Consider the following 20,254-nt stretch of genomic DNA (forward strand, 5'->3'; position numbering starts at 1 on the left):
GATGCTCGCAGTCCGTGTGTGAGCACTGCAGTAACAGTCACATTCTCAAGGAGTTAAAATATAAAGCTTAATACATGACTGCTTTTAAACTGGAATGTCCTTATAACACAAGTTCTTATCAGAGGTCTGCACCGCACTTGGCAAACAAGACGTTCTACCTTTTAAGCAAATAATTCATTAGGTAATTAAATTCAAGTGAGATTATTCTAATTAAATACACACTGCTGTGGAATCATAATTTCTATGTGGTCTAGTTAAACATGAACAATCTCTTACTCCTAACCAAAAAAAAAAAAAAAAAGAGAGAGAAAGAAAAAGAAAAAAAAGAGAAAAAGCTTTGAAAGAATCCCCTGGTGGCTGGAAGAATAGATTTACACGCATCGCACAGAGGTCATTTCAAGAAGAGAAACCAACACCCACGCGATCTGGGGCTGAGGAGGGGTTCTCCAGTCTGGGGATTCCGGAAGTTCGGGCTGCTTGCTCTGGGTTCTACTAAAAGGCTGGAACCCGGCAGGAAGGAAGTCGCAATGACCTTTCTTGGGAGCTTGGTGGTTGCGTGCGCGCGCGCACAGCCTGGACCCCCGGGCGCGAGCCTGGCGCGGCGTCTGCCCAGCGCCCACTAGGCCCTGCGCCCCAGGCGCTCGGGAGGGAGGCCAGTGCTGGCCCAAGGACCCCAGGACTCGAGTAAAATGAAAAGTCACTTTGTCCCCCACACCGTGCTCGGCCCGTTTCCCTCTAATGGCATTAGGAGCAGCGGCCACGGAGGGAGGCGCTGCGGGGGCGCAGGAGTCCCCGATGGCTTTGACCTGCGCCTCCGGGCTGCGCAGGGCTGGCGGTCGGCTGCGCGGCCGCCCGGCTTTCATCTGCTCGACACGCGCTCGCCCGCGTCCCAGAGCAGGCAGCGACACCTGTACTGCGAGAATTTACAGCGCCGTGCTCCGGGACGGCGCTGACTTGGGACGGGTGAAGTACAAACACAAACTAATTAAAAACTGCATAATGGCGCCCTACAGGAACACGGTGGAAAAACAAATAAATACAAGTTGCAGCTGGCGCGGCGATGGCACCTCTGCCCCCGAGCAACCGTCTGGTGACATCAAATTACAAACCTGAAAACCCTCGCACCGTTGCCGTTGATCATATTGGAGACAGAATGGAAATGATCTGGTTAATTAAGGGAAGGTTTATAAAATATTTACGTGTGTGCACAGGCATGTAATTCACTTCCTCCGACACTCGGGGACGGCGGCATCGCGGCACTCCAGACCAGGCCACTGTAGTCCATTTTTCTACCCTGGGGAACTCAGACCGGTTTCGGAGGCTCTGGGCGCCCGGGAGCGCACTTCGCGCCCCCGCCGTGCTCGGGTCCCAAGCGCCTAACCCATCCAGACACTCCTGCGTTGCCCCAAGTGCGAAGTGCGCATACTGCCCCAAGCATTTGACAGTCCTGCCTCTCGCTTCTGGGCGGCTTTCTCCCGGGGTTTTCCTGGAGTCCGTGGGTGTCTCCTCCGACAACCCCACTGGGTCCTTCCTGACAAGGCGCGCACGTCTCGCCGCGGGGTCTCCGCAATCCCGCGCGCTCAGAACGTTGCTTGGGTGATACTCTTGGAGGCAGCAGGGGTGTCCCTGGTCACCCGCATGAGGCCCGAGCTTGGAATGGCAGGAGCGCGCAGGCTGGGACCCAGGGATCTGGGCTGAGAGGGCCCGGTGATCACCGCCGCCGCCCGCCCGGCTCCTGGCCTGGCGCCCCTGTGCGTGCGGGTTACAGCTGGGCGCTCCCGCAAGGGTCTCCACCGCCTGGGACTGTTTGACACTCGTCTCGTTGTCGCCAAGCAGGGTGGCTTCCTAGATCCTGCTGGAGAAAGGTGCTAAGTCTTAATGAGTATTTAACAAGACTCATAAATCAGGGCGCGAGCCTGGGGGCGGGGAAGGAACTGGCTGGGGCGAGGGGTGGGGAGGGGTGGAGAGGGGGCCAGGGTCAGGCTGCCCCTCCTGGCCACAGAGCTTCCGCCCAGCGCTGTAGCCTTGCCATCTGCAAAGCAAATAATGCATTTTGAAAGGCAAACGAGGAGGCCAAAACCCAGCTCGCTGCATCCCGGAGTCAGGTGTGCGGAGCCAAACGCAGGTCCCCTTAACGGCTCCAAGGATGGGCTGGTTCCCCAGGAGCTGCCTCCTCTTTTTCAGAGACCTAGGTCACCAAGGCTTCAAAATAAGCAGGAAATTATTTCAGAAGAAGTAAAATTGTAAATGAAGGTGATGTTCGGATTGTTTAATCTCATCCTGATATAAGTATGCAGGCGTGGGAGTAGGGAGGGCAGCTGGACACACCTTTACTGAGGAGCTGGGGAAAGACAAGGGACAAGATTCTTCTCAGATTGGCGGTAACAATTTCCTCCCCTTAGAAAATTAGTACCCCCACACCCATAATGAAAGTAGGCAAGCAAACTTCCATCAGCTTGGTTGGAAGGCCCATTGTTCACCTGCTCCCCCTCTCCAGCTCACTCCATGGCCTCAGGGCCTTCCCGCCCCCCCACCCCCCCACCCCCCAGGCCCACAGGAGTCCCCGCCCTCCGGAGCGGAGTCCGCACATGGGCAACCTGCACACACACCAGTGCACCCAGAGGCCCTGTTCTAGCCAGGGCGTGCTGAGGGTCTGGGCTCTCCACCCAGGGGGTCCCTGGCAACTGCCCCTGTGGAAGCCCCATGTGGTCCTGCTTGAGATCAAGGCCAACTGTCACGGGCCCCTGAGAAGGGGTCGTTAGGGAACTCAGGGGCACCTAGACCAGGTGGAGCTCTGATTCAGCTGCGCAGCGACCCCTAGGTCTGGCTTTGCCCCTCTGAGTCCCTGCCTCTGGCTCAGTAAGGAGCCGGAGGCTACAAGGAGGGGTGTGCTCTGGCCAGCACAGCTTCCTGACCAACGATCAGGCCTGCATGATCCATCCCCTTGTGAGGTGGAGACTGCGGCTCAGGGTCTGGGAAGCAGGTCTCTCCCCACTCTGGACCCAGAGAAGTGGGGCTGGGGGCCACTGGTTTTTGATGGTGGGGCACTTGAAATACACCCTTCCAGTGGTCTGAGGCCGGGGCAGGACCTTACTTGTCCTTTGTCTTGGCCCTCTGCCTCCCGGACCACCAGAGCAGTGGCCCCAGATGGCAGAAGGGCTAAGCTGGTGAGCTGGGGCTGCCTCTTTGGGGGAAGCTCCGGATCCCTTAAGCGGTAATTCAGGTCAGCCTTCAGGTTCCAGCACAGGGCCGCTCTCTTGGCCCAGGCCTTCCCCGGCCCTACTTAACCACTGGGTGCTAAAGGTGAGTAGAGGGCTAGTGGGCAGACCCCCCCCCCCAAGCCTGGAGAAGTTCCTGATCCTTTTCGGCCCCTCCCCCTCTCCAACAGGCTAATTTGGAGGCAGTTTTCTTCCTTTTTGGGTCTTCATTGCTTCCTAGTCTTCCACATGCACGTTTTTAGGTAAAAGTCCAAGGAGAGAGAAGGGTAGAGGTGGGGGAGGGGTGGTTGCCAGGCTCCACTAGGATTCCAGCCCCTGGGCCTGGGCAGAGAACAGCCACAGTTGCCCTCAGGGACATTTCCAGGGTGGGTGGGGGGCAAGTTGACTGGCCTTCCTAGTGCCAGTTCCCCCATCACTGCCTTTACTCAGGTACAAAAACCAGTGGGCACTTCCGCTTGCCTCCCTGGTGTTTTCAGGAACCTACGATCATTTCATGACCAGAATGGAGCTGCTACAGACAGGACATGGTGGGCTGTGGCGGGAGAGATGGTGGGCTGCTGCTGGCAGGCTGTGGGAAGGTGATTCATCCATGTGCCTGAGTCTTCACCCTGAGCAGCTTCTCTGGGCTTACATTCCACCTGGCTCTCCAGGTCACACAAGAGGGCTTATCTCACTTGTATTTACCTGCCACCCTGAAATGTGACACTGGAGTTTGCTAAACAGGACAGTGGTGGGGCTGGCCCATTAGTTTGCTTTGGGTGTTGGGGGGAGGAGAGGGGGTTGGGGAGTGTGGGGTGGTGGGCTGGGGAGCCGGAGGAAGCTGCAGTTGGGGACTCCCCCAAGCAGCAGTCGCCCCCGCCCTGCCCCCACCAGAAGCTGTATAGGTGGGAAAGGCGCCCAGGCGGTTGTAGGGGGTTTCTGGAGTGAGCAGAGGCAGGTGGGGAGGGGAGGGACAGCATGAACAGGGAGAAGAGCTGACTTTGAGCACAGAAAATAAAGCCTGATTACACAGCTGGTAATTAGTAATGACTATTATGGGCGTTCTCCTTGCTAATTATAGGCAGTGGCTCTGTGTCTGTCCTCAGGCCCCAAAACTGGGAAATGAGAGTCTTCCTGAACCCGCGGGAGTCCATGGCACAGCATGCTGGGTGCCTGTACTCCATTCTGTTGCCCCAAATGGGCCCAAACCGAGGCCAACACCCAAGTCCCTGGATGAGATGCCAACAGGGTCCGCGTTCCTGAACGGCCGCAGCAGGGGGTACTTTCCTGGCCCAGGCTGCCGCTTAGGAGATGGGGCGCAAAGTGGCCAAGGGAGCTCAGGCGGGTACGCTGGGCGCGTTCCCCACCGGGCCTCCAGGATCGAGCCAGCGAGTGCAGCTCAGAAGTGGCCTATCCAAGCTGTCCAGGGAGGCAAGGAGGACAGTGCACCCGGTCTAAGCCCTAGCCCCATCAGGTCCCAGGCGACCAGGAGCCATCCCTGAGCGCATCTTGCCTGGCTGCGTCCCCTCTCTCTTTCGGAGGCGGAAGATAGAAACGGAGAGGGAGGGAGAAGACGCCTGGTCCTGGTCCTGGGCCCGGTTGCGGCGCCGCCTCGGGCCGGCGCGCCCCGCACAAGTTTACTTCCTGCGTTTTCACACCTCCTGGACACACGAGGGGTGTCCAGGCCATGCTGGCTTCTCCCAGCTCCGGGGTCGGGGCAGACTGTTTCCCTCCCGCCGAAATGGTGTTTTCTCCGCAAAGAAAAGGTCCGCTCACTCACAAGAACCGACCATCAGCTTCCCCCAAGCCAGTGGCTTCCCTGCTGGGTTGCCCTTTTTCAAAGTTTTCACAACTGGAAAAGCCTGCAGCACTCGGCCGCTTCCTGCTTCTCCAAGGGCAGCGAGGCCGGTCACTGCCAGGTGACCTGCTAATACCTAGTGGGGGCCAGGGGATGCCACGCCGGTTGAGTGGCACTTCTGCCAAAGATGTCCCGGGGAGGTAAAGGCAGCACCGACCTCGGAGGAGAGGCCGATCCCCGCCGGCTGTCACCGCTCTCCGCCGGGCCCCGTCTTCGCCACCCCAGCGGTGGAAGAGCAGGCGCCGAGGTGTTTTGGTGAGAGAGCAGACACACCTCGGCTGCGAAAAGGCACACTCCAGTGTCCGACAGCTGTAAACCGGCGTCGACAGGTTGTCAGACAGCTGCGGGGGCCGGTCGGGAAGGGGCCCGCGGCCGCCAGGCCCGCACCCGCCGCCCGGCAGCTCGCGCGGCCACGGCGGGCGGAGGTGGCCCGGCCAGCGCGGGGCACCACGTGCTCGCCAGGAGGGGCGGGAGAGGCCGGCGAGGGCGGGCGGGAGGCAGGGAGGGGGCGGGAGGGGAGCCGGGGGCGGGGCCAGCGCTCAAGGGGATGCCAATCAAAGCATCAACTTCAAATTGTGTCTGAAAGCCCCGCCGCCGAGCGGAGGGCGGCCGCCGCAGTCGGCGCGCGATCGCGGATCCGGGCGCAGTCGGGAGCCGGGCGCCAGCGAGCACCGGGCCGAGGAGCAGCCACCGGCCCCCGCCTCCGGGCCGGCCCGAGCGCGCCCGGCCGGCCGCCGGCTCCCCGTGCGGCGGCTCCCCCACTCTCTGCCTCCGTCCCCCGCCCGTTTTAATACTTGCCCGCCGCCGCCGCCGAGTCCGCGGACATGTCCTTCCCGCAGCTGGGCTACCCGCAGTACCTGAGCGCCGCGGGGCCCGGCGCCTACGGCGGCGAGCGCCCGGGAGTGCTGGCGGCGGCCGCCGCCGCCGCCGCCGCCTCGTCGGGCCGGCCCGGGGCCGCGGAGCTGGGCGCGGGCGCGGGCGCGGCCGCCGTCACCTCGGTGCTGGGCATGTACGCGGCGGCCGGGCCGTACGCGGGCGCGCCCAACTACAGCGCCTTCCTGCCCTACGCCGCCGACCTCAGCCTCTTCTCGCAGATGGTGAGTGCGCCCGGCCGGCTTCGCTCCCTGTTCGCCGCGGGCAGCCCTTCCCCGCCCGCCCGGCGCCCCGGGCGAGGGCGGCCGGGGCGGCGGGGCGCGCGGGCGGGAGAGCGGGCGGGCGGAGCCGGCCCGGGCGAGGCGCCCGGGCGGCCCTGTTGGCGGGTCCGAGGCGGCGAGGGCCGCAGGAGCGCGGAGAGGCCGGCCGGTAACGGCCCCGCCATCTCGGCTCGGGGAGGCGGGGAGGCAGGAGGCCCGGGCCGCGCAGGGGGTCTCAGTGGGAGTCGGGAGGCCGCAGGAGCAGGCCCGGGGCGCGCGGCCCGCGCTGGAGGTCGGGGCCAAACTCGTCCAGCGCCCGCGGCTCGGTGGCGGCGGCGGGGCGGGCGGGCAGGGTTCCGGCGGGGCAGCTCGGCCTGGTTTATCCAGACGCTCCTTCTGGGCCCGCGGCTGGCGCGACCTTTTCAGCTTTGGGGCTGGGCCGGGGAGACTGGATTCTCTCCCTCTTTGGCAGAGCTCACGCAGCTGTATCCGAGTCTGCCAGAGGAAACTCTTCAAAGCTTAGTAGAGTCGGTCAAAATAAGCCTAACAATGGAGGTCTGACGGGCCGAGGGGTCTCTTACGGGCTGAGTGCAAATTTGAAATAAAAAAAAAATCGAAACAATTTTTGGCGTCTGAAACGGTGTTTGCTCTGACTTTCGTTAAGTTGCCGAAGTTTTGATTTCATTTGTACCGAAAGAAAAGCACTTTTCTCCCCGCGTTACGTAATGGAGGATTAAAGAGAAGTGTCCCTGCGCTTAAAATAAATGCTGTCCTCTTAGACTCCTGTCCCAGCGGGTGTCAGATGGGGGGGGGCTGCAAATTTAATGCTCCGTGGGGCTGTTGGCCCGTCTGTCGGCCCAAAGGATCCATTTCCTTACGTCTGACTACAAAGTTCGGCTTAAACTTTGGGCTGCTGGGAATTATGCGCCTGGCGCGGGGGGCCGGGCAGGCAGCCCCCGCCCGCAGTGCTGCGGGCGGGATCACGCAATTTTCATGCTCCCAGGTCTCCCCAGTCCCCGAAGGAAGAGATAGGAAATAAATACCCGACAACCGTACACCAGCAAAGCGGCCGCTGTGTTTTCCTGTAACTTTTCTTGTAGTTTTGAAAAGAAAGCCTATTTCTCTGAAAGCGGCCCCAGAGGCCTTTCAGATCGGTTGCTATCGAAAAAGATCAGCTCCCATTTTGTTCCGGCGGCCGGGATGCAGGGGAAGCGATGAGAGATTTACAAGGTATCCTTTCAAAAAGAATTCCCAGCAGAGACGAGGCCGAAATGTCTTCCTTACAGTTACAACCAAAATAATTAGAAAAGTGCAAAGGACTTTTTTGCAAAGATTAGGCAAAAACGAAATCTAGCCAGAGAAACCCTGTCTCTGTGGCCTCGCCCACCAAATTAATTAGTCAAAGAAATCTGCTGTTTTTTGCAACTTTCTCAGAGTCCCGGGTCCTCCTCTGCTAACACAGCAACTCGACAATTTTTACATAGAAGATTCTAATTTTTTAACAGTGATTTTGAATACAGATGTGTACCATTTGGGAAAGCGGCGGGCGTGTGTTTGTGGGGGAGGGAGGGAGCTGTGAGATGAGGATCTGCTCCCATTGTGGCGGAGTCGGGAAGGGAGATGCTTGATTTTTTTTTCAGAGAGGAAGCTATATTGAAATTCTACCCCCCACCCCCTCCCAAGGCTTGTGTGAGTGTCCCCGCGTTTCCTTGTGGTCTCCTGCGGGTTCTGGGAAAGGAAGCCTAGACCTAAACCAAATCCTAGGCCTTGGTCTCTAAGCCATTAGGGTTGGGGATTTGGAAGTCAGAAGATAAAATTGTGAGTGAATGTCTGTCTGGGCAATTTATGGTAATAATGAGGCCTAATGAGGTTGTTAGAAAGATAAAATGTTATTTACCAAAAAACCTGATGGGATAATTTGACTTGCTGTGTTTTACTACCAATGATAAAAAGAATATTGATTGCAAATAAATCACGGCCTTTAAATGCCTGCAAACAGTTTGTGCTCCCTCGCTCCCTCGCTCCTGATCAAAGTCAAACTTGAGCGATAAAGTCACCGAGGAGAGAGGCCTCGGAAATGTTCTGCTCTGTGCAGCCTGTGCTCTGGGTCCCCGCGTTAATATTTTACCGGATAAAACCTCCTTTTGTATTTAAAAAGAACAAATGGTGTTTGTGTTATTGTTCTTGATGATGGTCAGGATTAAAATTGTAAATTACCTGTCACCCACTACAGACCTTTAAGTGTGGGCGAGCCATTATATGCAGATTAATTTGGGAGCTAAAAGGAAAGGGCTTTCATTTTACACTGCTGATGGATTCGGACTAGAAGAAAACCCGAGACGGTTTATTTTGTTTGACCCCCTCAGGGTCGAAGGGAGGGGGCGTCAGCTCTAGATTCTCTGCGCTTAGAGAAGCTGTTTTATCAGCCTGGTTAAAAGGTTTTCCCCTCTGGCGAGTGTGAGATAAACTTGGGAATCTGGCTTCTGGAGGTGTTATGGGAGGTGGGGGAGGCGGCTCTGAGGGAGGCCTAGAGAGGTTCCAGGGGCTGAGGCTCCACTGTGGCCTTCTAGAGGTGGACGGAGTCTGGAACTTTTCTTGAGTGACAACGCTCTCCATGATGGGTGGAAGGGCAGCTGCTGGAGGAGGCTTGCGGTCTGTCCCCTCTCCCTCCCAGGCGGGAGATGTGTTAGGGCTAGATTCCCAGCAGGGGGGAGCTCCTTCCCAGTTGTAGGGACTCATCTATCTCTCTCTCCCTCCCTTCCTCTCTCTCTCTGCATCCCTACTCTCCTCCCTCGCTGGGCCTGGTGGCTGCAGGGTTCTCAGTATGAACTCAAGGACAACCCGGGAGTGCACCCCGCCACCTTCGCAGCCCACACGGCCCCAGCGTATTACCCCTACGGCCAGTTCCAGTACGGGGATCCCGGGCGGCCCAAGAACGCCACGCGGGAGAGCACCAGCACGCTCAAGGCCTGGCTCAACGAGCACCGCAAGAACCCCTACCCCACCAAGGGCGAGAAGATCATGCTGGCCATCATCACCAAGATGACCCTCACGCAGGTCTCCACCTGGTTCGCCAACGCGCGCCGGCGCCTCAAGAAGGAGAACAAGGTGACGTGGGGCGCGCGCAGCAAGGACCAGGAGGACGGCGCTCTCTTCGGAAGCGACACCGAGGGGGACCAAGAGAAGGCCGAGGACGACGAGGAGATAGACCTGGAGAGCATCGACATCGACAAGATCGACGAGCACGACGGCGACCAGAGCAACGAGGACGATGAGGACAAGGCCGAGGAGCCTCACGCGCCGTCCGCGCCCACCGCCCTGGCCCGGGAACCGGGCTCGCCGCTGGCGGCCGCCGATGCGCTCAAGAACCAAGACTCGCCCCTGGGCCTGTCCAAGGAGGTCCCGGAGCCCGGCAGCACGCGCCTGCTGAGCCCCGGCGCCACAGCGGGCAGCCTGCAGGGCGCTCCGCACAGCAAGCCCAAGATCTGGTCGCTAGCGGAGACGGCCACCAGCCCCGACGGCGCCCCCAAGGCCTCGCCGCCGCCGCCCCCGGGCCATCCAGGCGCGCACGGCCCCCCCACGGGAGCGCCGCTGCAGCACCCCGCCTTCCTGCCCAGCCACGGACTGTACACCTGCCACATCGGCAAGTTCTCCAACTGGACCAACGGCGCGTTCCTCGCGCAGGGCTCGCTGCTCAACGTGCGCTCCTTCCTGGGCGTCGGGGCGCCCCACGGCCCGCATCTGTCCGCGCCGCCACCGCAGCCGGCCATCACCGTCACCGCGGGGGTGCTCCACGGCGACAAGGCCTCAGCCCGCAGCAGCCCCTCGCTCCCAGGTAACCAGACCGCGGGCGTCCGCTCCGCCCCGCCCCAGGCGAGAAATCCGAGGCCAGGCAAGGCATGGGGGTGGAGTGGAACCACTGGCCGGGGAGGGTGAGAAGCAATGACCGCGAGGCCGGGGCTGATCAGTTGTCCCTGCCTGAATTCAAGGAGCGAGGCCAAGGCCCTCTGCTCGGCTCTCCCGAGAAAGCCCATGCTCTACCCACTGGCCCAACACGGGAAGGAGGTGGGCAGTTTTCCCCTGGAGACACTTCTGAGGGGTGGGAGGGAATGGAGTGGAGCCGGGTAGGGTGGAGATGTGGCCTGGGCACCGCTGCGGCATCTGTGTTCCCGGGTCCTAACGCTCAGCCTCTTCCCCTCCCTCGCAGAGAGAGACCTCGTCCCCAGGCCCGACTCGCCGGCCCAGCAGTTAAAGTCGCCCTTCCAGCCCGTACGGGACAAGTGAGTGCAGTTGGCGTTTACCACTGGGCAGGGGCGAGGGTGGCGTTGGGGGCCAGAGGCTGAGCAGGGGCAGGCGGCAGTGGGGTCGGTCAGTCAACGTTAGAGGGGCGCCGTGCGCCAGACACGCCGGGGCTAGCCGATCCCACCCCCACCTCCGGTTTCTCCTGAGCCGGGAGCCGCGCGCGGGGCAGACGACCCCGCCCCCGGGCGCTCGGCTGGCAGAGCCGGCGACGCTGGGTCCCGGCTTCCATCTACTGACGGTGCTGTGTTCTTGTCTTGCTGTGTTTCCCCTGCAGCTCGCTGGCCCCGCAGGAGGGAACGCCGCGGATCCTAGCAGGCCTCCCGTCAGCCTGATTCAGGGTCTTCTTTTACTTTTGCGGGGGGAGGGGGGAGAAGTTCAGGAGGGAGGGGGGTGGGAGGAATTAAGACAAATACTTCAGACTGGCGTAAAGGGCAAATCTGGCGACGAAGTCAAGGACCCCCATCCATCGCTTTCTGCAGAAAGGGGCTCCTCCGGCCCGAGCCCGCGTCCAGGCAGTCTGGCCTCTGCCCGCGCACGGCTCGGGTGGCTGTCACTGTGCTCTGGGTGATTATCGGTTCCAAAATGCCCCCATGTGCTTGTGTCTTTTTTTTCTGTATATAGAGTGATTTCAGATTGTAAATAGCGCGTCAGCAAACTTGTCTAAATCATATATTTTTGTCTAATAAACTAAATGACATGATGGCCACTGCTCCTGCTGCTGTGTGGCTGGGCGGCGCTGGGGGCGTCCTCAGTCCTGGAATCCTGCGTCCTGCAACCTTGGGATCCTGGCAGGGCTGAAGTGCAGTGGCTGGGGAGAGAGGCTCAAGGTGGCTTCCATCCGGGAGGCCGGCGCTTCTCAGTCTTTTGGTGGTGGTTGAATTTGTTACTGTTGTCACCAGGGCAGTTTCTGGTTTGCAGTTCAGTTATTTCCAACTCTTACACATTTATTTGGGCGCGCCTTTCTTGGGACATAAATGAGTTTGATTTTAGGCAGTTTATAAAACGATTTTTTAAAAGTGGGCAACAATGGGGTGAAAAATGAAAAGAATTTCTAATCGTGTCCCCAAAGGAGAACTTGGTATTTGAAATCAATTTATAACCACTTGTCTCAGCGGTGCATTGCGGCATCTGGGCGTTTTGTGGGTAGACTGAGGACATAATGGAGTATGAAATTTTGCTTTCAGTGTATTTTTTAGTTATTTGGGTAAATCAATCGTGGAGAAATTGGAAGGTTCATTTCAACCCTCCCTCAGGTGGCCAGGGTGCAGCGCGGGCTTCTCCCGGTGTGTGAGCCACAGGGCTGCATTGGAGGGGAGTGACAAATGGGGAGACCGGGCCTTGGTCTCCCAAAGAGGCCCCTTTAAACTCATGCGCCCTGCACTGGGGGCACCCAGTGAGCCGAGGAGCCAGCAACTCCCATATGGTCCGGAGCCTGGGAGCCAGGGGAGTGATGGTAGGAAGCAATGCGGACTGAGCCGGCCTCGGACGTGTGCGGGTGGGAGATGGTCCAGGAGCCCTGGGAACCGAATAGGTCAGGCTGTGCGCAGGACGCGCTGAAGCAGCCCGCACTTCCAGAGGGTGTAGGACACTTGGCTCGTGAAAGAAGAGAAAGCAAAGTTTACAAAACTGCCAGTGAGGATGGGGTCCGCCGGAGTGGAGGCCGAGTCCCCGGTGTCGGACAGGACCTCCCCCACCCCAGCCCGAGGCGCATATATTCGCTTTCGAAACCTTCGGGACCAGCTGTCCCGGGGCTGCTGGTGGCGGCGAGGGACGTGGCTGCGGAAGGGGAAAGCCGGGGGCGCTGTCTGCCCGGCCCCTCTGCAGCCGGGAAAGAGGCGCTTGTGCCGTGAACAGCGGGCGCCACCGGAGGCGGGGAACTCCCGGTCCCCGGAGCCCGCGTCCTTCTCCAGTGGCCCCCATCCCCCATCGGTCTAGGGAAAAAGGTTGCCGCAAAGAGGCGGGGAGGAAGCGGGGAGGAAGCGCGAAGGGGCGGCCGCCGGTGAGCACGGGCCGACGGCACGCGGGGATGCTCGACTGCGGAGTGGGAGCCGCGGGAGGGCCCGGGCTGCGGAGCCGAGCGGAGGGCGGGCGGGCGGGCGGGCGGCGGCCGCGGTGGAGCGGCTTCCCGTACTAACCGATGTGTTCGAGGCGCCCTCTATGGGCCGAAAGCTGAACGGGGCCCTGAACGGGGCCCTGACCGAGGCGCCGATCTGGTTCTCGGGGCGTGGTGCAAAATCTGGGGGTCCTTGGATTTGGGGGTGCTGTGGGCGCGAGCCCCGAATTACGGCAGTGGGCCTTTCTCTGTGTTCTAGAGTGCCCCGCACCTGTTTGCAGCTGGGCGGCGCTGTGCTGGGCCTGCGGGGTAGGCTGCTGCGTGGGGTGGAGGGGCGGGGAGGGGGGACTGGGCTCCACTGGGCTGCTTTCATGTTTTCATAGTCCCCTGTGGGGCTTGCGAATTCAAGGAGGAGGTCCTTAACCTGCCATTGACACTACAACTTCAGGGTCACTATGACTTCAGGGTCACCACGGGCCTTGGCTCCCCATTCCAGAGTTCTGGAAACGAGCCTTGGACCCCACCCTGACCTCTGGGGCCAGATGGACCTGTGTCCTTGGCCAGACTGGGCTCTTACAGATCTTGGACCGGCAGTGTCCTCCTCCCCTCGTGAGGAATGGTGTTCTTGGCTCACAGACACCCTGCTCTGGCACGGAAAACGTGCTGAGAAGCCCCCTCTGAGCTCCTGCTGGTAGCAGCAGGTGGGACTCAGGTGGGCTGTGTGGAGTCCCCTGCCCTGCCCAGTTCCACCCCTGTGTCCCTCACCCCCAAAAGCAAAGAGGATGGCCTGTGCAGGCTGCCCCTCTCACCTGTGTTTCCAGTCTCCTCTTCTGTCTGATGCATTTGGAACCCTGCCTGCTGCTGCCCAGGTGGCTGGACCACCCAGTGCTCACCGGGGGGTGGTCTGAGGCCTCAGAACCCTGTGGCCTAGAAGTTGTTGAGGGTCCGTGCCCCTTCCCGGGGCCCGAAGCCTCCCTGCAAAGAAATCAGATCGCCAGCCTCGGGATGATTCTCCTCCAGTGAAGAGCTGGACATGAATTTTTAATCAAGCATTGAAAAGCATTTTGTCCTTTGTGTGCTATTAGTTTACATCTGCCCCCACCACTGCAGCCACCTAAGTGTGTGCACGCTGAGGGGCACGCGGTGCCCCCGGGAGGTTCTGATGAGCGCAGTGCTTCTGCGCCTGAAATACCTGGCAGGAGACATAGGAACCCCGTTTCCTTTAAAGGCAAGGTGGAAGCTCCTCTGGAACTTTCTGTGTGTGCCGAAGTGCACTCCTGCCTCACCCCTGCCCAGCAGTTTCAGAGGGTAGCGTTGATTCTGTAAGGAGGAGACAAAATCTGAAAATTCCTAAGGATGAGGGACATACCCTGATTAATGTTGGCATTTTGGCCTCCGTTCTCCACAGGGGACAGGTTCCCCACAGCAAGGACACTCTATTCAGGACAGAGGATGTCTGTCTTTATGGGATCTCATTTTGGGGGAGAGGCTAAGGAACAAATCTGACCCGGAGACCGTCCTCTCCAGCCTGCAGAGGTGACGGGGAGAGGGTCTGATGTGCAGACTTTCTCGATGAGCATCCCCACGTTCCTGGTCGGAGGACTTGGGGAGCGGGTCCAGACCCCATCCCTATCCCTGACCTGCTGGAGTCTTGGAAATCTCACTGCTCCCACCTCCCTTCCCACCCGCCTCCGATCAGTTATATTCCCCAGCACATTTATCTCGCCTGCAATATGGAGAATTCATATTCATCTCCCGGTTTTAGTGGCCTGACACTGATTAATGTAATACGCGCCGTGACTCCGAGGGGCCGCCACCCGATGAATCATGCCCTATAAAGTTTCAGTCGTCCTTGTAGATGGGACTCTGCCAGAGAGCTCGAAGCTGGAGAGAGGGAGGGATGAGGGGAAAGGAGAAAGAGAGGTCAGGGTGGGCCAAGGCGCCCCGCTGCCCTAGCGCGGGCACTGTCCCCCGACTCAGGGGCCTAGCAGCTCTGGCCCTCTGCCTGCACTGCTTTTCTGAGATGAGGACTCTTTCTGGTCCTCCCACCCTGGTGTTTCCTTCCCTTCCGGGGGGTTCCAGCAGGCCCTAGGCTGCCGGGTGGCCGAGACAGGGTCGGGCTGGGGCTGGGGCTGCCGGGTGACGTCTCAGGGTTAGGGATACAGATTGGGGTCTGGGGAGACTGGAGCCCAGAATGTTCTCCCTAAGGTGGCGGGGCCCAGTGTGCTGGTGGGAGTAGGGTTTTGCCCCTGGGGCACCCAAACTGGGGGGCAGAAGGGCAGGAAGGATGTCAAGCCCAGGGAGGGTTGCTGGGTTGGGGTGGCTTGGTGTAGTTTTGGGGTCCACAGTGGGTAGGGGCTTGGAAAGCTGACCAGCCTGCAGTGGTCTCTGCCCATCTCCTGTACTGTGGGCCACATTGCAGGTCACAGCTCTGAGATGGAGTCAGCCAGGTCCTCAGGCCTCCCAAGGACCAGGGAGGGGAACTCTGAGTACCTGAGCCTGAGCCAGCATGTGCTTTGTGGCCCTGCAGCATGCCAGGCTCAGGGGAGCTTCCTGCCACACTTGTGGCCCCAAAGGCTCCAGGTGGGGAGGGTGAGCAGGGGATGGTTGGCCCTGGGAGGGGGAGGGGGATCCAGGGTTGGGTGGCCAGGAGACAGGGCTAGCAGGTGGAGGGGGTGCACTCTGGGGATGATGGCAGGGCCTGGCCACCTCCAGGGTGCCCTAAGCCATGTGGAAGGAGCAGGGCCCCAGGGATGCCCACCCAGAGGCAGAGGATGAATGGTCCCTCCAAGTAAAAAGGCCCGCAGCCACCGCCTGTTCCCATTCTGCTCTGCTGGGGACAGAGCTTCCAGGTCTGTTCCGGCTCCCACCGAGCCAGCGGCCCTAATTACAGCTCTGGAGCTGAAAGGCTTCAGAAGTTCACTCCCTGGGGACTGCGGACTACCTCTGTGCCCCAGCTACTGAAGCTGGACACATACCCCTGTGCCCTCAGGACAGATATCTGAAAATGGGCCCTCTTAGGGCAACGCACAGGGGGACAGAGGGGCCACCTGACCTGGTGGCAAAGACCTGGGTCTACAGTGCTCTTAGAGACCCACACAAATGTTTTAATTTCTTTTCAAATGGAAAAAGTTACTTTTAGGTGAAGAAAACGTGTTAATAGATATTATCAGTGTCCTTATACGATCTATCCTTCTGTCTATATCTTTATATCTATCCATCTTTATATCAAGCAGCCTTAACATTTGTTTTTTAACATTTGCTTTCATTGGAGGAGGAGGCCCAGGAACCTGTGAAAGTCACCAGGCATCCCAGATGGAGGGGCCCCTGGAGTGGCCTGAAATTCTGGAATGGCCTTCCGTGGGAGGTCGGAGGAGTGTGGTCCAGAACCCAGGGGAGGAGTGGGCAGAGCAGTGCCCCAGGGTGACGTCTCCTGCAGTGGGGACTCAGGGAGGTCCCTGGGGCGCTCAGGCCTTGTGGATACCCCCACCCCTGCCCCTGCCAGCAGCCCCTACCCCCCTTCGGGTGAGACACAAGTGGAGCCCTTTCTGTGGGCTGCTGTTTGGTTTCTGAAGACGCCGCGGGTGTCTCTGATCCCCAATCCATTTATCCAGCGTCCTGAGCACTGGCTGAACGTGGGGACACAATGGAGGGCTGCACCAGGGGGCCGGTTGAGGGGCGGCGCACACGGCTAAGCACCCCCCCCTCCGCCCCAGCGCACCCCGATCGTCCCCACCTCCGGGGGACCCAAGCTCGGTGGCCGAGCGCAGTGGTGGGAATAGTGCTGAGACAGTTTAAATCTTCTAAACCGCAGGGCTTTTCCTCTTAATTCCTTCTACTTGAAGCTGCCCTTCGGAGTGGAGAGGATGCTGCCGGTTTCCTCGGCACGTCCCCGCCTGAGCGCAGGAGCTCGGGGAGCAGGAGAGGGGGCTCCGGCGGGCCGGGCGGAGCAGGTCGCGGGGGCGGCCGCCAACACCGGGATGGAAGCTAGCTGGCCACTTGCAGCCTCTCCTCCTGTCTTTCCCCGTTTGCTTGTTTGTCACTGCTGTCGCTTGGCTTGTTATTGAATTTTAAACATGTGTTTAATTGCCAGGCCCTCAGATAGCTGCAGCCACGTCTGAAAATATTAAATACATCTGCGAGACAGTGGGCGAGGGAAATCAGAAAGGTGCTGGCTGCACGGAATGTTAAAAGGGTCTCACAATGAGTGATTAACATTTTTATGAATAAAATTAATCACGCATTAACTCTGCAGCACAGGGCATCTGAAAGCCAGTTGCAGCCCAGGCCGCTCCTCACTCACACCCAAGAACTTCGGAGGCCTCCGTGGCCCACAGCAAACATCCAGCCATTAGGAATTTCAGACTATTTATAAGACGATGTGCCAATAACAGCTGAGTTTGAGGTGAGGAAGCTAAAGCCTCCAAACATACCACCACCATCAGCAAACGTACGGCAAAATTAAAAAGCAACCAGTATTTTGATTTTTACCTTTAGCAAACTCCCAGTTGAACCCTGCCGTTCCCGTGCTAGGATATGCTCATGGGATTGTGTGGGCCTGGGCCCAGCAGGGCAGCAGGGCGTGATCCGGGAGGCGGAGGCTGCATCCCAAGGCCCTGGGAGTGATGCTCTCCACTTCCCGGCCCTTGTCCTGGGCCTGCGGTTCCGGTGAAGCGGACTGGATCGGAGGGCGGACCCTGGCATTATTAAATCTCCAGTATCCCAGATAATAAAGTGTGATCCTCCCCTCCTGGCCTCCCCTCCCTCCTTTCTAATCTCTTGCCACCGCGGTCTTGGGATTATTCCAGCAGGCTGTACAAAGGGACGCGAAGGCATCTGAAGTGTCACTCTGCAGCTGTGGCAGAGGGGCCGTGTTGCCACTTTGCCGGTGCTCCCAGCCCATGTGCGCAGCAGAAGGTGAAATCAAAGCCGCCCATCTCCCTCGGTCCTGCACATTATTTTCCACCGCGGTGGCGAATCTCTCCGAGCTCCATGAACCAATAAAACCGTGGACCCTGTTTGAGTTGATATATTAATATTTGCTGAGGATTTGCAAGGTCGATGCTAAATGTCAGCAGATTGCTGGGGCAGACCTGTGGGGGATAATTAAACAAATCTCACAGCAGTTCATCCTCCTAACATCTTTATTAATCTTTTTTTTCCTCCCTTACTCTCCTGGAAGAGTACTCTGAAAGATTGCTTTTGCCACTTTAGAGAAGATTCCGAATCAGTAATCATAAAAGACTCCGCTGGCGACGTTTGGATGTTCGCTTCGGAGGATCCCGGGACCCTTCCCTGGTGGGTGTTCTAGGGGAGGGAGGCCCGGCTGGGTGGACTGTCACCGAGCGGCTGTGAACTTCACTAGCCCCTCCATCGTAAATCCCGGCCGGTTTGCCCGACACCATCCTCCTGTTTCTGTGATTCCACCCGTGTGCAGGCTCCGCCCAGTGGCCCACTTTGCTGGGCGAGGGGCCTGCCGCCTTTAACGTGATTACAGGGAACACTCACTACAAGTCGGACGGTTGTGTTTAATGAGCTTCATCATCAGTGTCGGGGTGCCTCACTGCACGTCACAGCCTGTAGCAGCCCTCGGCCACGCAGTCCTCTGCGATCTGATTTATTTTTTTATCAGGCAGCAGGAGCTGTCTGGAGTTTCTGTTTGTCTAATGGGGACCTGCATCAGGCCCCCAGTGTAAAAACACCACCAGGAAATTAATTGCTTCTGTGTGGATTCGCCGCAGATGGGTCCTGTTGATGAGAATGGTATATTTTCGACTTTGCTATCCTGCAGTGAGTTATAAAAAAAATAATAAAATGAAAGCCAGCAACGCAAACATATTAGCAGCAATATAGATTCAGGATGGCGTAATTGAAAACATGGGCTTTCGGAGGACAATGTGCAGCGAAAGTTCAAGTTTCTCGTAAGAGATTTTCCTTCCGGCCCTCTTCCGCAGGTTTTTATTTATTTGTTTATGTATGTATGTGTGTATGTATTGCTTCTAAGTGGAACCACCTCCGGGCAGACACGTGGCTGGAGTTTCAGCTGGCTTCTGGCGGGGAGATTCACTTGCAGTAACAGAAGCTGCTCCCCGCCCAGGCCTGACACGGGCGCGGCCGAGGCCTGCGGCTCGTGCTCCCACAGCGGTGCCTGTTCAGCGAGGCTCCAGCCGGAGGCCCCCGGGGGCCCTTTCATCAGGCCTCTGGGCCCCTGCGTTCTGACGAGGCTGCACGTTGCTCCTACGACCTGGGGTATCTTAAGTTTGCCTTTAGGCTGGTTAGTCTCAGATTTCGCACCTGTCACCTGTATGCTCTGTTCTCGGCGCTGGACAGCCCCTCGCTGGTGGTCCCCAGCACTAGGGTGCGGGGGCTGCTCCGTGCCCCTTCGTCTTCCCACGAGGAGCCTCACGAGCTTCGTTCTCCTCTTCCTCCTTGTTGAGGCTGCCTGAGGTCAGCCGTCGGGGTTCTTATGGGGTTGGTCAACTTGACCTCAGATAACTCAGCAGACTACAGCTTACCTATGGGAAAACAAACCCAGAAACTAATGCTGAGTGTAACGTCGTGGTAAAGATGGGGGGGCACTCAGAACTGGGCAGGAAAAGACAGAAGGAATGCATTGCCCCGCCCGGAAGCAGCGCGTGTTCATGCTGAGGCAGCGAGAATAATCAGCCACTAGCACTTGGCAAGTTGGCTTTGCCGAGTCCCGTCGAGGGGTAATTCTGGTGACCCCCCTTGGAATTCCGCAGCGTGAGACGACAGTGGTCTCGCGGCCAGTTCAGGGTGGGTGTGGGCTCCCGAAGGAGAGGCACGTGCTTGTTCTTCTTGAGAACGTGGGGGTGAGGCTGGGGAGGGAGCACCACCTCTTGGCATCCAGATAAAGCCACGAGGCTGTGCGGTGATCTGATGGGTGAGCTCACGGAGCAGAGGCAGGCTGCCCAGGGTGGGGTGCATGTGAGAGACAGACAGACAGACAGACAGGCAGAGCCAGAGAGAGAGAAAGAGAGAGAAAGAGGCCTAGAACTGTGTGTCTCCCGCTGGGTAACCTACCCTCCTCCACCCTCTTTCCCCGAAACCCTCAGCCCTTACTCACTGAGAGAGGATACACAGCAGGACCCTTAGGGAAGCCTGTTAAAAATGCACGTTCTGGGGTTGGGGGAGGGTGTAGCTCAGTGGTAGGGCACCTGCTTAGCATGCATGAGGTCCTGGGTTCAATCCTCAGTACCTCGATTAAGAGATAAAAAGGCATGCAGCCCCCTCCCTAATTCCTGTTTCAGCAGGGGTCGGGAAGGGCCCAGTCATCTGCATTTTAAATCAGGTCATTCTGAAGCCGTTGGGGAACCCACACCAGGAGGGCCACCACCTGGATCCTGGACTGCCTCGAGTACTTCCTGTTAAAGGATCAGCTGACAAAGGGCTGGAGTGAGTGTCACCCTTCCTGGTTCCTGAGCCCTTGAGCGGGTGTGGAACTGGAAGATTCTAAGCATTGCAGAACCAAACAGATGCACCTTTGGTGGTGAGAGTGGTCCACGCTCTGCAGTGGGTGGGGACCCAGGCGACGTGCGCGCGCAGGTGCTGGGGGACCGCGGCGCTCACTGCCCGCTCGCCCGGGGCTGTGCAGAGCTGCACTAGGACAGCAGCTCTTCCCTGACATCCAACTGCATCCGTGGCCGCAGGACCGTTTATCAACTCCCAGCAGCAAGAAGGGAACTGATAC

The 20,254-nt window shown here is 58.9% G+C and overlaps 1 protein-coding gene across 1 annotated transcript; it reads left to right on the forward strand.

Annotated features, from left to right (window-relative positions):
- Window positions 1-5,667: 5,667 nt before the first annotated feature.
- On the forward strand, window positions 5,668-11,192 carry IRX1 (iroquois homeobox 1). Its single transcript, XM_031442902.2, has 4 exons — window positions 5,668-6,152; window positions 9,003-10,023; window positions 10,396-10,468; window positions 10,765-11,192. The coding sequence occupies exons 1-4, from the start codon at window positions 5,880-5,882 to the stop codon at window positions 10,820-10,822; spliced, it is 1,425 nt and encodes a 474-aa protein (XP_031298762.2). The 5' UTR covers window positions 5,668-5,879; the 3' UTR covers window positions 10,823-11,192.
- Window positions 11,193-20,254: the final 9,062 nt, after the last annotated feature.

This window comes from Camelus dromedarius, chromosome 3 (assembly GCF_036321535.1).
Source record: "Camelus dromedarius isolate mCamDro1 chromosome 3, mCamDro1.pat, whole genome shotgun sequence".
Taxonomy (NCBI): Eukaryota; Metazoa; Chordata; class Mammalia; order Artiodactyla; family Camelidae; genus Camelus; species Camelus dromedarius.

Excerpts from the sequence above, each read along its gene's own strand:
- IRX1 (XM_031442902.2), top strand. The coding sequence starts at position 5,880 with ATGTCCTTCCCGCAGCTGGGCTACCCGCAGTACCTGAGCGCCGCGGGG. Across the intron at positions 6,153-9,002 it reads TCAGCCTCTTCTCGCAGATG|GGTTCTCAGTATGAACTCAA; the intron begins GTGAGTGCGCCC and ends TGGTGGCTGCAG. Across the intron at positions 10,469-10,764 it reads TTCCAGCCCGTACGGGACAA|CTCGCTGGCCCCGCAGGAGG; the intron begins GTGAGTGCAGTT and ends TTTCCCCTGCAG.